Raw genomic sequence first — 17,828 nt, 5'->3', positions numbered from 1 at the left:
CCTGTGTATGTGTACCTTGAGCGTTTTCGCCGAATGCAAATCGACATTATATCCACATTTAGTATTTTATTGCCATGGGCATGATGTGAGGGCATGAGAATGCTCCTAGTGTAAAAGGGAAAGCATATTACTGCAAAGAGGCATAATTGTGCTGGGAATGTATAAACAACTGAGAATAAAGGAGCGATATGCTCATAATGAAAACAGAAACCTCTTCATTTTGTCCTAATTGCCTGTCCTTCCTTGCCAAACAACGTGCCTTTTTTCTCCCCATCAATACAATACTCACGTCTGAGCATACCCTGCCAACTTATGGCGAACAAAGCGGTACAAAAGGGGGTGGTGATGGACAGAGCATCTGAACCAATCAAATACTCACACCCAGTCAACAGATCTGGGTTTAATCCATCACCGTTCTTTAGCCCACTCTGCCACCCCAGCTCAGACATGGCCATATGCAAATCAGTCTGACCCTGTGCCTCATGGGAACAGTCCAGCCCAAACTATTGCTGGTGAAGAGGAAGGTGGGGGCAGAAGGAGCCCCACATCATTTTATACCGCTGTATAATGTGCTACACACACACACAAATGCACACAATCCACACTCACACACAAAGCACAACATAAACAACGCAAATACACCCACAATAAAAACAAGAATGTGCACACATATAAACACAACACACTCAATCACGCTACACAAAATAAAAATACACACACATACAAGGCACACAGCACACACACACAGACACACCAAGCACACACAGCAGCAGCATACACACCACAGCACATATACACACAGCAGAAATTCCCAATATTTGTTCTTGGCTATGAGTTGATTTATTCCCCTTTTCGCTCGCAATCTCTTGCCTGCTTGCAGAGGCACTGGAAAACAGCCCTTGTTTTGGTTCCAATCACAATTGAGTGTACATTTTATTTATTTATTTATTTATTTGTTTATAAAGTTTTATATAGCGCTAGCTAGACCCGTGAGTATCGGAGTGCTTTACATAGACAAAGGAAAAGAAAAGATTGCATAACATCGCAGGACATGAGGATGCATAAAGTAGTTCATACTTCTTTTACAATATCCAAGAGATCTTCTTTATGGTTACGGTCAATGTGTGTTCTGTCACATATGGGAGGACCAACAGTAGTTTAAGAAGCAGTGAGTGCAGGGAAATGCAAGATATTCATGAATCACCCAGAAACAAAACTTGTGTTTCTGACAGCGGATTAAGATAGAGGTACTGGATCCTTTGTACAGCATCAATTTGTAGTGATTCTGTGGAAGTCATGAAATTAGGTGATAAGCATGCCCCTATACATTAAAGCAGTTAGAAACATGCAAATAGTTGGCATAAATCACTCAGTAAAATACAACTCATTGTTTCTTGCCAGGACATGAATTTCTTGATTAATCCTTATACTTCCCGTATTCTTATGTCTAAGTCATGTGAAGTTTTTGTAGTAATCATTTTATGGGCACATCCATGAGAAATGGCGTAAATCCTGCTAATATCAGTGGGCCTCATTTATGAAAAGTGACGCATCGCTGCGTGAAAACAGCGATGCGTCGCTTTTCACTGCGCCCTCCTTGCACCACCAATGATGCGTCATATTTACAGTATGACGCATCATTGCGCAAGGAGTTACAGATACGTCAGTATTTCTGACGTATCTGTAAGCGCAAAAGTGACGCATTGCTGGAGTGTGTCACAAAAGTGACGCAACTCCAGCAATGCGTCCTTTCACATGGGGAAAGCCCCATGTGAAAGGGCTTGCGTCAGTCTTACACCTGCTGTGAGGCAGGCGCAAGATTTTGACGCAACAGCGTCCTAAAAGTGACGCAGTGAAATCTCATAGATTTCACTGCGTCACTATTATGAGGCTTTTTGCTGGTGAACGCCCCGCCCCCTCTGCATACATTATACCTGGCGCAGGTATAATGTGGCGTAGGGTTTACAAAGTGACGCATCTACCTAGATGGGTCACTTTGTAAATATGGTGCAACAAGGTAAATTTTTTACTCCGCTGGTGCGTCATTTTTTTTGACGCACCAGCGGTGTAAAAGTGACGCAAGGGCTCATAAATAAGCCCCAGTGTTTTTATATTGTTTTACATTTTAACAACTCTAATATTTTATCACTATAAAGAGTTAACGTGTGAAATCACTGAAAATCGACTATTAAACATCCATTGATTCTCTGTTAATGGTTAAGGAGGTTTTACGATACACTACTGTTTTTAGGTCTAGTTAAAAATCAAAATGGAATAGAGTGCACCTGGAGACCCATTGTTTTTTTTAAATATGGTTAATACATCGAAATTGCTAATAGTTTAAATGAAAAACTAGAGAAAATATGCAACATCCCACATGCTCTTGCCAGAAAAAATAATGTGCTTATAATTATTAATTATTTAAAGAGAATAAGAGCCTTAGGGTTTGACAGATTGGGAACTCTGACCTCAATTGGCAGAGCTCTTATCTGGGGGTATATTTATTGCAAAACGAGCCATGGCCTGCACCCAGATACCAGAGACACCTCATGCAGATTTCACTGGCATATGCTAACGACAGGCAGCGGGCGGGCGCATTATCATTCCAAAGGGGATAATCAGCCTCAATCGGAATGACAATGGCCTGCCCTCGGTCTGTGCGAGCTCAGGGAGGGGCTGCTGCAGCCTCTGGAAACAACAGAGAAGTGCGAGCAGCCCCTGGAAGCTGAAAAAAAAGTTCTCGTTTGAAGTAGGACTATTCTTGCCGTCCCGGGATGCTTTATTGAAAGAAAGAAGTGGGGGAACGGACTGAAGGAATTTTTAGAAGTAGGGGCAGCACGCCGTGCCCTTCCGTCCCCGCCCACTTCTAACGCTGCGTAAGAGTGAGTGGTTGAAAATGAATGAGTGTGAGTGAATAAACGTAAGTGAGCATGAGCATGAGTGAATGTAGGTGAACACGAGTGTGTGTGAATGAAAATGAGTGAGTGAAAAGGACTAAAAATGAGAGAGTATGTAAAACCTAGACTGAAAATGAGTGGGAGAGAATAAGGAGAATATGTGTGAGTAAGACCCTGAGGCTGAGAGTGAGTGGCAGTGAGAGTAAGTGGGTAAAAAATAATGAATGTGAGTGAGTGAATGAATAAATATAAGTGAGCTCCAGTGAGAGTGTCTGTGTGAGTATATGATTGCTAATCTCCTGCAGGCCATGGTATACTGGAGGTAATTCTTGGCATGTGGGACACCCACAGTAAAATGCTGGAGTTGACACACTGGAGCTAAATCTTTGTATATGGCGCACCTATTGCCAACTGCTGGCACGGGCACACTAGAGATTGATTATTCCTGAATTAAGGGCCACCCATGCCAAATGCTGGCACAGGAAAATTGAAGGTAATTCTTAGCAAAATGAGCACCTGTATTAATTGATGGAGCAGGTTCACTAGAGGTAAGTTTTGGCATAAAATACACTTGTGGCAAATGCTGGTGCTTGCATAATAGATGGGCTTCTTGGCATAAAGAACATCCTTAGCAAAATGCTGACACAGCTATCTTGGAAGTGATTCTTGGCATTTGGGGTACACATGGTAAAAAGCGGGTGCTAGCACACGAAAAATAGTTCTAAGCATATGGGGCACCTGAGTCAAAATGTTGGTGCTGGCTGTGTAGATGCAATTCTTGGCATTATGGAGGACAACCATGTTACATGGGATGGGGTCACGGACAACCATGAGAAAATGCTGGCCCTGACTATCTGGAGGTATTGTTGTTTGGGAAATGGGTCGCCCATGCTATTTGGATTCCAACAATGCAAGATTCCCTAGGGTTTTCACCCTTTAAAGCCTGCCAGTTAGAGCACAGCGCAGGATTTACCAGGCCGGGTGAATACGATGCTAGGTTTAATATGTCTTTTTATGCCACCGAAAGAGACACGGTATATTAAACTCTACTGTCTGCAAACTGTGATTACCACTGATGTAATATTTCGTGTATTCCATATTTACGTTGGCATTGGAAACCATCGTCCGCGCTAGGCATCAAAGCGCCTAGAGCCCAATCGTAGAATATCATTCTGTGCCAGGCGAACATGTGATGTGACCTGTAGGACTGCACGTGCTCTGCGCCCCCTGGTGGCAGCCGTGGGCGGAGCTAGTGATCGGAGAGTACAGATTGGTGCCCGCCGTCCGTGATATGTTTACTTTAGCCAGTGGCAGGGACCTTTGCCCTCAGAATCTGCCACTGGGGGTTATATAACCAGCCGACGGACCAGCGGGGCACAGGGGCGACTGCTGCAGCGCAAGCGCTACCTCAGCTAACCTTCAAGCATCTGCTCATTCCGCGCTCCTCCCTCCTCCCTCCTCGCCGCCAGCCATCACAGCCATGGCTACCAGGTGGGGCATCTGTTCCGCAGGGAAGATCAGCCATGACTTCTTGGTGGCTCTGGAGACTCTGCCAGCCCAGGACCACCAGGTACGTGGAGGGTATAAGTTGGGGCTCTGAAGTGCGTGGCAGGAGTCGGGGGCGGCACAGTCAGTAGCACAAGGGGTGCACCTAGCAGAGGTGAGGGAACCCGGGAGTGAGGGACAAAGCACGGGGCTACGAGGACTGCACAGTGCCCAGGGATGGGTGATATCAGGAGGAGAGATGGATGGCGTGCTGGGCGAGTTACATAAAGTTCTTCTGAGCCTCTGGAGAGCTTTCTGTCCCTCTGAACCGGAAGGACAGGACGTTCCTGCTCAGTGCTTCAAATGGGAATATGGAAGTGGTACTCACTGTTCAGAATACCATGCCAGGATGTGCACAGCGGCACGTGCTTAGGGGTTCTCCACAGACAGCATGGCAGGAGACTCACAAAGGATGTCAGTGCTTCTAAAAATAGGGCAAAGTCAGGGTAGGTGTGCACGTGATCTACAGAGCCAGGATTCAGGCTGGTGGCAATCAAGGGTTGACACTCAGGAGCCTTGGCACATTGGGCATGTAAGCGTCTCTGCATAGAGGACATACATGCCAGGTCTCGGCACAGACTTCTTGTGGGGCGTCCTTGTCCAGGCTGGCAATGTAAATGTTTTTGAGCTTGTAAAGCGCACTGCTACCCGTCCATAGGTCTCCTGGCGCTGTATAACTCTGGGGAACCCGTCCTGGCTTTCCCTGTGGGATGGTCCCTTGCTGGGAGTCCCCAAGGTGGGGCCAGGCATCCCCGGAATTGGTGGGGCCGTTGTGGAGATTAGGCAAGCTAATGCCCAGAGTTGCCGAGTGGAACCCCTGATTAGAGTAAGCACCGAAGCGAGAATTATCAAGTCCGCTGACCAAGGTCCATGACCCTGCCGCGTCGGGAATTGAACCCTGGTCCCGAGCCGACTTCTGCTCTCGGGCCTGCCGCCTCTAACCAGTGAGCCACACTACTCCACAATAAGGCAATAAGAGGCCTTGCACAGGGTGGTTAATGGATTTCTGCAGAGCATACTTCTAGGGCCATCTGCACAGAGGGCAGGGAGCGTTGCTCAGGCTAGTTCAGGGGTCCCAGTTCAGACAGCTGGTCAGTAATCCGCACATAGGGCATACCTGAAAATTGTGCCTCAATGGTCTCTGCACAGAAGGCAAGTCTGTTGGCTCCGCCCAGGGGTAGGCCAAACATACCCATTACGTATTTTTTCAATATGATTGTTTTACAAAGTTCCTGAAATTACTCTATTACACCATATCGTGTAATTACGTGCCAACCGTGGCAAGAATTTAGCACGAGCTCCCAAGAACAATGCACACCACTAGTATCTGAGAATCTGCTGCTTGTGGCGCTTGGGTTGTCACAGCTCTGTGCATTGGCAGTGTCTCAGGATACTTGCACTGAGAGTGTGCCAACATTAGGGTTTGTCTGGTGTTCTCAGCACAAGGAAGGGCCTGGTCAGTTGCCAAAAACTGCTTCTTGAAGAATCACAAATCAAGCCTGATCCACAGCATGCTCAAATGAGTCTAACCAAGTGTTGGCAGTATGTGTTCATGTATGTATGCTGTTTTTGTGTAACGTGAAGCTAGAGAAAAGGCAGTGGTGCACTGTAGAGGGTGAATAATTGAAGTCAACATCAACAGTCAATAAGTGATTGAAGAGGTAGCTGGGTTATGGGAGTAAAAGCGGACTGTTACTGCATTGTGATGTAATGTTCTTTAAAGAGGCCCGTTTTCTGCTCTTTCCTAAATCGGAGCATGGTTGGGGTGGTCCTGAAGGATGCATGGATGTTTGTACTGATAATTGTAATCATAGATGGAATAGTCCTATTGCTCTTTGCTTCAACTTTTTTGCCTCCAGCCTGATGGTGCCCTGACTGGGGGTGTGCCAAGAGCAACCAGAGATGATGGGCTTGTCAGAAAAATATACACGTTAGGTAGTCCTGATGGCTTTGTAATTGATGTAGCTAATTTTGAATATGGCACTGGCCGGTAAGGAGAGCCAGTGGAGTTCAATCAGTAGCAGAGTTATGTGGTTATATTTCTTTAGACCCTAAATGAGACAGGCTGTGGCATGTAGGAGACCCTTAACGGAGAGACAGTGTGAAGTCCGGAGGGTCATTCAGCAGGGTGTTTGCACCATCCAGATGCATGACTATAAGGTCTTGAACTGCAGGTCTGGTCTCTTACTGGGAAGAACACTTTCACTTTCTTTAGTATGTGGGGCTCTGAAATGCTTATCCATGTGGGTAGCATGCTTCACCATGTGGGTGTGTGATTTAAGTATATTGTCTTTGCTTCGAGCCATTGTGGGAAGTGTTTCTATGACATGCGGGTAACCACTGAGGTGCAGACATCGCTTAAATGTGTGATGGATGAGGAAGTATGAGCGATAGACACACATGTGTATGATTTGCGTTATGCTCACACTTTTATGTACTCTGCAGGTATCTTTATTGTGTTGGTAGTTTATCTTTTATATTCTCAATCCAACAGGAGGTTGTCCACTTTGTTTTATGGATCCAGAAAAGTTAGCAGGTATAGATAAAGATTGAGGGGATCAGAGCTCTGCCTGGATTGAATGTGTTACAGCACTCATTTAAATGATTGTCAATATGAGACGTCAAGTGAAGAGATTTTCCCACGTGGCACTGTCTTATCCTTATCCTGTTGTCATTATAGGATGTCAGGGTTCAGAGTATGTGACTATTTGGTACTTGCAGGGTGGACTACCTTAGAGTCCTCTGGTGACTAGCAATTTCTGGCAGATCTCTTTGGTCTTGGCAGGCCTGTTTGGCTCGTTATTGAGTAGTTATTTAAGCAGGCTGGTATAGCCTGTGTCTGTGCCACCCAGTTACCAACAAGGTAGCCAAGGCCCTTTCATACATTTTATTCCTGTCTTCTTGATAATGTGGGATCAGCTAATGAACTGAATTATGTTATAATATGATGACATGGATTCTATCAAACTGATACTGAGAGGACCGTCGTAAAGGCTAGCGTAATTGCCCTCCATGTTGTGGTTAGAGGTAAGAAGCAATGTAGTCCTTGTGATGTTTGAGAAGGTCTATGGTTGAATGAATGAATGATGAATTTATAGAGCGCTGGAATCACCCCCAAAGGGGTATCTCAACGCTGGGGGTGGAGAGAAATAGAGGATAGGGAAATGCTCAGTTATTAAAGAGTTCAGTTTTCAATAGTTTCCTGAATTTAAGAAGATTAGGTCACTTGCGTAAATTGGTGGGGAGTGAGTTCCACTAACGCAGGTGAGATTGGTAAAAGATTTGCCCCCGGAACGAAGTTTATTAAATCGAGGGACTACTAGCAGAGCCTTCTCTCCAGAGCACAGAGATCTGCAAGGGCGATAGTAGACAAGCTTTTCTGCCAGATATCTGAGACCCCTATTATTGATATATTTGTGGACCAGGCAACAGATTTTAAACTTAATTCTGTCACGGATGGGGAGCCAGTGAAGTGATTTCAATAATGGCAGGGAGGCAGTTCTGGGAGGCATATTGAGCGCCAAATGTGCTGCCGTAATCTGAACTACTTGCAACCTGTTTAACCCCTTCGCTGCTAGGCCTTTTCCCCTCCTGTGCTGAGGCTTTTTTTGGCGTTTTGGAGTAGTGCGCGCTTAGGCCCTTGTAACTTTTTGACCACATAAGGTATCCACGCCAAATTTGCGTCCTTTTCTTCCAACATCATGTGGATTCTAAAGGCGCCCTGGGTTTGTGGATTCCCTTGGAGGGGGCCCAGAAATTTAGCAAAATATAGTGATTTTTTTGTTTTTTTCAGAAAAATGGGAAAAACGGGCTGCAAGTGAAAGCCTCTGGGTGTTTCCCTGAAAATGGTATCACAAAAAGGTTTGTGGGGCTGAAATCTCCATTTTCTCAGCTTTCAGGGAATGACAGACTTTTGTCAGAGAACCGAAATTTTTCACTCAGTTTTGGCATTTTTCTGGGACATAGCCTATTTTTGCTATTTTTAGAGCTTTCCACCTCCTTCCAGTTAATGGTAGAAATGAGTTTGAAAGCAATAATGGATCCTGGAAAGCTTTACATTTTCGAAAAGTAGACAAAATTCTGAATTCAGAAAGGGGTCATTTGTCTAAATCCATGAAGGTTTCGTTATAGAAACTAACAGTTAGATATTGGAATATTTGAAATTTTGTTGAAAAAAACAGCCTTTTGTCTCAACGTTTTCACCTATAACTTTTTCTAATTTTGACAGCTCTTGGAAAGCAATATACCGTTACATCCGTTAGACCTTCCTGGTTGTGGGGATATATAGGACTTGTAGTTTCACCAAGAACTCGACGAACCCAGATCCAAAAAGTGAGCAGCAACTTGCAATGGTATTTTTTCATTTACTGGGTATAGTGCACTTTGTCTTGGAAAATGTATACATGGAATAATCTGTATGAAAGACACCTATGTATTTCTGAATTGGGTACAAATTATAGACTTCAGAAACAGTATATAATTGCACATTTTCAAAGTTGGGAATACTCATACTAGCATGAGAATTATTGGTCATTTTTCATAAAGATTTTTTTTTTACTCAATGTCTTTCATTCAAAGGGAGAAATGCATGAAAGCTCAATTGGTAATAACAGTTGATTTACAAATCTGAATTACCCCAAGTGTCCCGATAAAAACGGTACCTCACTTGTGTGGGTCGGCCTTGTGCCTGCGACAGGAAACGGCGGAAAATGCAACGTGGTCACACCTAAATTTAGCAGTTACAAATTGACCCTTTTTTGGCAAAGTGCCTACCTGTAGTTTTTGCACCCTAGCTCTGCCGGCACCTAGGGAAACCTTGCAAACCTATACATTTTTGAAAAGTAGACACCCAGGGGAATTCAGGATGGGGTGACTCGACTGCCTACCACCAGGTTTTGTTACCCAGAATCCCTTGCAAAGCTAAGTTTTTCACAAAATAAACACATTTTCCTCACATTTCTGTGGTGGAAAGTTCTGGAATCTGCGTGGATCAACAAATTTCCACCCACCCAGCGTGCCCCCAGGTCTCCCGAAAAAAACGGTACCTCACTTGCGTGGGTAGGCATAGTGGCTGCGACATGAAACAGCACAAAACGCAGCATGGTCGCACCTCAATTTCCCAGTGAAATTTAGCACGATTCGGACAAAAAGACTACCTTTTGTTTTTGCGCCGTAGCTCTGCCAGCACCTAGGGAAACCTAGCAAACCTATACATTTTTGAAAACTAGACACCCAGGGAAATTCAGGATGGGGTGACTCGCCTGCCTATCCCCAGGTTTTGTTACCCAGAATCCCTTGCAAACATAACAATTTGACCAAAAAAACACATTTTCCTCACATTTCTGTGGTGGTAAGTTCTGGAATCTGCGTGGATCAACAAATTTCCACCCACCCAGCGTGCCCCCAGGTCTCCCGAAAAAAACGGTACCTCACTTGCGTGGGTAGGCATAGTGGCTGCGACATGAAACAGCGCAAAACGCAGCATGGTCGCACCTCAATTTCCCAGTGAAATTTAGCACGATTCGGACAAAAAGACTACCTTTTGTTTTTGCGCCGTAGCTCTGCCAGCACCTAGGGAAACCTAGCAAACCTATACATTTTTGAAAACTAGACACCCAGGGGAATTCAGGATGGGGTGACTCGCCTGCCTACCCCCAGGTTTTGTTACCCAGAATCCCTTGCAAACATAAAAATTTGACCAAAAAAACACATTTTCCTCACATTTCTGTGGTGGAAAGTTCTGGAATCTGCGTGGATCAACAAATTTCCACCCACCCAGCGTGCCCCCAGGTCTCCCGAAAAAAACGGTACCTCACTTGCGTGGGTAGGCATAGTGGCTGCGACATGAAACAGCGCAAAACGCAGCATGGTCGCACCTCAATTTCCCAGTGAAATTTAGCACGATTCGGACAAAAAGACTACCTTTTGTTTTTGCGCCGTAGCTCTGCCAGCATCTAGGGAAACCTAGCAAACCTATACATTTTTGAAAACTAGACACCCAGGGGAATTCAGGATGGGGTGACTCGCCTGCCTACCCCCAGGTTTTGTTACCCAGAATCCCTTGCAAACATAAAAATTTGACCAAAAAAACACATTTTCCTCACATTTCTGTGGTGGAAAGTTCTGGAATCTGCGTGGATCAACAAATTTCCACTCACCCAGCGTGCCCCCAGGTCTCCCAAAAAAAACGGTACCTCACTTGCGTGGGTAGGCATAGTGGCTGCGACATGAAACAGCGCAAAACGCAGCATGGTTGCACCTCAATTTCCCAGTGAAATTTAGCACGATTCGGACAAAAAGACTACCTTTTGTTTTTGCGCCGTAGCTCTGCCAGCACCTAGGGAAACCTAGCAAACCTATACATTTTTGAAAACTAGACACCCAGGGAAATTCAGGATGGGGTGACTCGCCTGCCTACCCCCAGGTTTTGTTACCCAGAATCCCTTGCAAATATAAAAATTTGACCAAAAAAACACATTTTCCTCACATTTCTGTGGTGGAAAGTTCTGGAATCTGCGTGGATCAACAAATTTCCACCCACCCAGCGTGCCCCCAGGTCTCCCGAAAAAAATGGTACCTCACTTGCGTGGGTAGGCATAGTGGCTGCGACATGAAACAGCGCAAAACGCAGCATGGTCGCACCTCAATTTCCCAGTGAAATTTAGCACGATTCGGACAAAAAGACTACCTTTTGTTTTTGCGTCGTAGCTCTGCCAGCACCTAGGGAAACCTAGCAAACCTATACATTTTTGAAAACTAGACACCCAGGGGAATTCAGGATGGGGTGACTCGCCTGCCTACCCCCAGGTTTTGTTACCCAGAATCCCTTGCAAACATAAACATTTGACCAAAAAAACACATTTTCCTCACATTTCTGTGGTGGAAAGTTCTGGAATCTGCGTGGATCAACAAATTTCCACCCACCCAGCGTGCCCCCAAGTCTCCCGAAAAAAACGGTACCTCACTTGCGTGGGTAGGCATAGTGGCTGCGACATGAAACAGCGCAAAACGCAGCATGGTCGCACCTCAATTTCCCAGTGAAATTTAGCACGATTCGGACAAAAAGACTACCTTTTGTTTTTGCGCCGTAGCTCTGCCAGCACCTAGGGAAACCTAGCAAACCTATACATTTTTGAAAACTAGACACCCAGGGGAATTCAGGATGGGGTGACTCGCCTGCCTACCCCCAGGTTTTGTTACCCAGAATCCCTTGCAAACATAAAAATTTGACCAAAAAAACACATTTTCCTCACATTTCTGTGGTGGAAAGTTCTGGAATCTGCGTGGATCAACAAATTTCCACCCACCCAGCGTGCCCCCAAGTCTCCCGAAAAAAACGGTACCTCACTTGCGTGGGTAGGCATAGTGGCTGCGACATGAAACAGCGCAAAACGCAGCATGGTCGCACCTCAATTTCCCAGTGAAATTTAGCACGATTCGGACAAAAAGACTACCTTTTGTTTTTGCGCCGTAGCTCTGCCAGCACCTAGGGAAACCTACCAAACCTATACATTTTTGAACACTAGACACCCAGGGGAATTCAGGATGGGGTGACTCGCCTGCCTACCCCCAGGTTTTGTTACCCAGAATCCCTTGCAAACATAAAAATTTGACCAAAAAAACACATTTTCCTCACATTTCTGTGGTGGAAAGTTCTGGAATCTGCGTGGATCAACAAATTTCCACCCACCCAGCGTGCCCCCAGGTCTCCCGAAAAAAACGGTACCTCACTTGCGTGGGTAGGCATAGTGGCTGCGACATGAAACAGCGCAAAACGCAGCATGGTCGCACCTCAATTTCCCAGTGAAATTTAGCACGATTCGGACAAAAAGACTACCTTTTGTTTTTGCGCCGTAGCTCTGCCAGCACCTAGGGAAACCTAGCAAACCTATACATTTTTGAAAACTAGACACCCAGGGGAATTCAGGATGTGGTGACTCGCCTGCCTACCCCCAGGTTTTGTTACCCAGAATCCCTTGCAAACATAAAAATTTGACCAAAAAAACACATTTTCCTCACATTTCTGTGGTGGAAAGTTCTGGAATCTGCGTGGATCAACAAATTTCCACCCACCCAGCGTGCCCCCAGGTCTCCCGAAAAAAACGGTACCTCACTTGCGTGGGTAGGCATAGTGGCTGCGACATGAAACAGCGCAAAACGCAGCATGGTCGCACCTCAATTTCCCAGTGAAATTTAGCACGATTCGGACAAAAAGACTACCTTTTGTTTTTGCGCCGTAGCTCTGCCAGCACCTAGGGAAACCTAGCAAACCTATACATTTTTGAAAACTAGACACCCAGGGGAATTCAGGATGGGGTGACTCGCCTGCCTACCCCCAGGTTTTGTTACCCAGAATCCCTTGCAAACATAAAAATTTGACCAAAAAAACACATTTTCCTCACATTTCTGTGGTGGAAAGTTCTGGAATCTGCGTGGATCAACAAATTTCCACCCACCCAGCGTGCCCCCAGGTCTCCCGAAAAAAACGGTACCTCACTTGCGTGGGTAGGCATAGTGGCTGCGACATGAAACAGCGCAAAACGCAGCATGGTCGCACCTCAATTTCCCAGTGAAATTTAGCACGATTCGGACAAAAAGACTACCTTTTGTTTTTGCGCCGTAGCTCTGCCAGCACCTAGGGAAACCTACCAAACCTATACATTTTTGAAAACTAGACACCCAGGGGAATTCAGGATGGGGTGACTCGCCTGCCTACCCCCAGGTTTTGTTACCCAGAATCCCTTGCAAACATAAAAATTTGACCAAAAAAACACATTTTCCTCACATTTCTGTGGTGGAAAGTTCTGGAATCTGCGTGGATCAACAAATTTCCACCCACCCAGCGTGCCCCCAGGTCTCCCGAAAAAAACGGTACCTCACTTGCGTGGGTAGGCATAGTGGCTGCGACATGAAACAGCGCAAAACGCAGCATGGTCGCACCTCAATTTCCCAGTGAAATTTAGCACGATTCGGACAAAAAGACTACCTTTTGTTTTTGCGCCGTAGCTCTGCCAGCACCTAGGGAAACCTAGCAAACCTATACATTTTTGAAAACTAGACACCCAGGGGAATTCAGGATGTGGTGACTCGCCTGCCTACCCCCAGGTTTTGTTACCCAGAATCCCTTGCAAACATAAAAATTTGACCAAAAAAACACATTTTCCTCACATTTCTGTGGTGGAAAGTTCTGGAATCTGCGTGGATCAACAAATTTCCACCCACCCAGCGTGCCCCCAGGTCTCCCGAAAAAAACGGTACCTCACTTGCGTGGGTAGGCATAGTGGCTGCGACATGAAACAGCGCAAAACGCAGCATGGTCGCACCTCAATTTCCCAGTGAAATTTAGCACGATTCGGACAAAAAGACTACCTTTTGTTTTTGCGCCGTAGCTCTGCCAGCACCTAGGGAAACCTAGCAAACCTATACATTTTTGAAAACTAGACACCCAGGGGAATTCAGGATGGGGTGACTCGCCTGCCTACCCCCAGGTTTTGTTACCCAGAATCCCTTGCAAACATAAAAATTTGACCAAAAAAACACATTTTCCTCACATTTCTGTGGTGGAAAGTTCTGGAATCTGCGTGGATCAACAAATTTCCACCCACCCAGCGTGCCCCCAGGTCTCCCGAAAAAAACGGTACCTCACTTGCGTGGGTAAACATAGTGGCTGCAACAGGAAACGGTTCAAATTGTACGGTGGTGAATTTACATTACCTTATTGCAAAACTACCTTGATTTTGGGGGGGGGGCATCTGAGTTTGTGGCCCGGGGCTCGGTGGTATTCTTTGCAAAGTAGCAAACCCAAACAGTTCTGAAAACTAGACACCCGGGGGACTCCAGGGAGGTATGGCATGCATGGGTCCCCCAATGTTTTCCTACCCAGAACTCTCTGCAAACCTTAAAATTAGGTAAAAATTGCACTTTTCCAAACTTTTTGGCGTGGGATCGCCGGGTCGGCAAAAAAGTCATACCACCCTGCGTTCCCCTTGTTCTCCCGAGTAAAAGGATACCTCACTTGTGTGGGTGCCCCAAAGCAGAATACGCCAAAAATGAATTTTGAAAAAAGTAGTTTTTACTCATATTTACGTTTTACAAATTAAGCACCCCAGCCTAAGTCACATGCCTTTGGCCCACCCACACAAGTGAGGTATCATTTTACTCGGGAGAACAAGGGAAACACTGGGTGGTAGGACATTTGTTCCGGCAGCGAGATCCCACCCAAAAAAGTATAGAAAAGTGGGTTTTTTGACTAAAATTTCAGGTTTGCAGGGGTTTCTGGGTAGGAAAACATTGGGGGACCCACGCATGCCATACCACCCTGGACTCCCCTGGGTGTCTAGTTCTCAGAACTGTTTGGGTTTGGTAGTTTCCAAAGATGCCTGCCAAGCCCCGGGCCAAAAGCTCAGGTGACCCCCTCAAAAAATAAGATTATTTGGCTAAAGGTAAAGTTTTTGTCTCCACAGTATGAATTGGGCCTTTTCCTAAAGCAGCCGCTATGCCTACCCACGCAAGTGAGGTACCATTTTTATCGGGAGACCTTGGGGAACGCTGGGTGGGAGGTAATTTGTGTGTGCCCAGTGATGCCACGCTTTCCCACACTAAAACGTGTGAAAAAACTGATTTTTTACCATGCAAAAAATGAGGTTTGCAAGGGATTCTGGGTAAAGGAACGTTGGAGGATCCACGCAAGCCATACCTCCTTGGAAGCCCCCGGTTGTCTACTTTTCAGAAATGTGTGGGATTGGTAGGTTTCCCTAGATGGCTGTCTCGCACGGGGCCAAAAACCCAGGTAACCCCTCTTGCAAAAGCTGGTGGACTTAGGGGTTACCTGGGTTTCTGGCCCCGTGCGAGACAGCCATCTTTGGAAACCTACGAAACCCACACATTTCTGAAAAGTAGACACCCGGGCGCTTCCAAGGAGGTATGGCTTGCGTGGATCCGCCAACGTTCCTTTACCCAGAATCCCTTGCAAACCTCAATTTTAGCAGAAAAAAATCAATTTTTTCACACGTTGTAGTCTGGGAAAGCGTGGCATCACTGGGCTCACACAAATTACCTCCCACCCAGCATTCCCCCAGGTCTCCCGATAAAAACGGTACCTCACTTGCGTGGGTAGCCATAGTGGCTGCAACAGGAAAAGGTCCAAATCTAACAGTGGTGAATATAAAATACCCTGAAGCAATATAACTTTGATTTTTTGGGGGGGAGGCACCTGAGTTTTTGGCCCGGGATGGGTGGTATTCTTTGGAAAGTAGCAAACCCAAACAGTTCTGAAAACTAGACACCCGGGAGAGTCCAGGGAGGTATGGCATGTGTGGGTCCACCAATGTTTTCCTACCCAGAACTCCTTGCAAACCTTAAAAATAGGTAAAAATAGCACTTTTCCAAACATTTTGGCGTGGGATCGCCGTGCCGGCAAAAAAGTCCTACCACCCTGCGCTCCCCTTGTTCTCCCAAGTAAAAGGATACCACACCTTAACAGAGTTACTCAAAAGTCAAACATTCAAGCACGGCTATCTATTCCTCAAAGACACACACATACAGGTTGGATTTGGCACGAGGGCGAGTGATGGTTCAGTACATAAAATTTTATTAACAAGATATTTCAAAAAAATGAAATGCTCTGTCAATAAATAAATGCATAAAAACTGAACCAGTGACTCGCAACTCGTGAGCTGTAAAGCCACGACAAGGCACCAACCGTTTTACAGGCCATTCACGCACCTTTCATACCTGATACAAACCAGACCATTGACACCATCCGAATGGAAAAGCAACACATAACAACAATCACAATAAGGGGCAAGGTACACCCTACTGCAGAAATTAGAAAAAAAACAATTATTACTGCACACCCATCTAATCCGCAAGCACACACACATACTGGTTGGATTTGGCACGAGGGTGAGTGATGATTCAGTACATACAATTGGATACGCAAGTAATTTCATCAAAAATGAAATACACTGCGTATAATTGAAAGTATGATAAACTGAACCACTGACTCGCAGCTCGTGAGCTGTAAAGCCACGTCAAGGCACCAACCTCTTTACAGGCCATTCATACACCTTTCGTACGCGTGACACATACAAAACATTCACACCGCCAGCCGCGGACCCATCACATTTCAACACTCACACCAGCAAACAGCGCCATTCAAGGGCCCATCACTTTCACACGCCCACATTTCTGACACTGCAACTACACAAAATGATGGACTGTGTGGAGTGTCACTCAACTAGCAGTGTGTGTAGTGACCAACAGAAAGTAACTACTCACACACCGCCTGCCGAGCGCCAGTCCACCCACACCACCATCCAAGCACCAGACCATGCACACTGCCAGCCAAACACCACTCAGCGCACACCGACAGCCAACTACCACTCCACACACACCACCAGCCAAGCATCACTCCACGCACACCACCAGCCAAGCGCCACTCCACAAACACAACACCATCCAAGCACCACTCCACACACGCCGCCAGCCAAGCACCACTCCACACACACCGCCAGCCAAGCACCACTCCACTCACACCGCCAGCCAAGCACCTAACCATACACTCCGCCAGCCAAGCAAAAATCCACTAACCCCCCCAGCACAACTCCAATCCATGCACTATTCCAGCCAAGCACCAGACCACGCACACCACCAGCCAAGCGCCTGTCCACGCACACCAACAATCCAAGCACAATCCTGCACACACCACCATCGAAATTAGAATTTTTTAAAGAAATACCACAAATCAAATGTAGAAACCTACAAATCTGCTAACACAAATTCAAAACCTAAATGCTTTGCACTAATGCAAACCTAAAAGCAAACAAAAAAATATTACAGAAAACAAACCAGACAGTACACTTACAAGCTCAATGAAACTCCCAAAACTTCTTTTGTGTGTGGTACGATTTAAAACAAGCTGGCACACACAATCCAGGATTTGAAGGACAGTCAGGACAGTGCATACGAGACTCCCTCCGCACTTCTCTTCGCCAACAGACTCTACATCTTTTAGTGGGTTTGTCTTTTGCAGTTGTGGGAGGAATGTATTCTGGAAAGTGGCGATCTTTCAGTCTAGCCACTTCCTCCACCACTCCAAATCTTGGCACACTTGCCTGTTCCACTAGTACAAGGCTGCCTATTATAGTCTCCTGAAACTTAACAAAAGGCATCTTTGACTCAGGACAAGATTTCTGGAAAACAACAAAAGCATTAAAGGATGCCAAGTGGAAAAGATGGATAGCCAACTTCTTGTACCAAACGTAAGCCTTTCGAAGAGCAGCATAAGGTTCCAACCTCTGATCTACTCTGTCAACACCACCCATGTGCCTATTATAGTCTAAAATGCACACAGGTTTACGCACTTCAGCAGTCTCACCCCGAACT

General features: G+C 45.9%; 1 protein-coding gene across 2 annotated transcripts in view; it reads left to right on the top strand.

Annotated features, from left to right (window-relative positions):
* The first annotated feature begins 4,136 nt into the window (after positions 1-4,136).
* Positions 4,137-17,828, top strand: part of DHDH (dihydrodiol dehydrogenase) — a 108,692-nt gene continuing 95,000 nt past the window's right edge. The window contains exon 1 of one of the 2 annotated variants that reach the window (XM_078655130.1): positions 4,137-4,467. In XM_078655130.1, coding sequence (XP_078511256.1) covers positions 4,378-4,467 — 90 coding nt within the window. In that variant the 5' untranslated portion in view covers positions 4,137-4,377. The remainder of the gene's footprint in view (positions 4,468-17,828) is intronic. The other variant, XM_078655131.1, reaches the window with a different exon arrangement.

This window comes from Lissotriton helveticus, chromosome 7 (genome assembly GCF_964261635.1).
Source record: "Lissotriton helveticus chromosome 7, aLisHel1.1, whole genome shotgun sequence".
NCBI lineage: Eukaryota > Metazoa > Chordata > Amphibia > Caudata > Salamandridae > Lissotriton > Lissotriton helveticus.
This window is presented reverse-complemented; position numbering and strand designations above follow the sequence as displayed.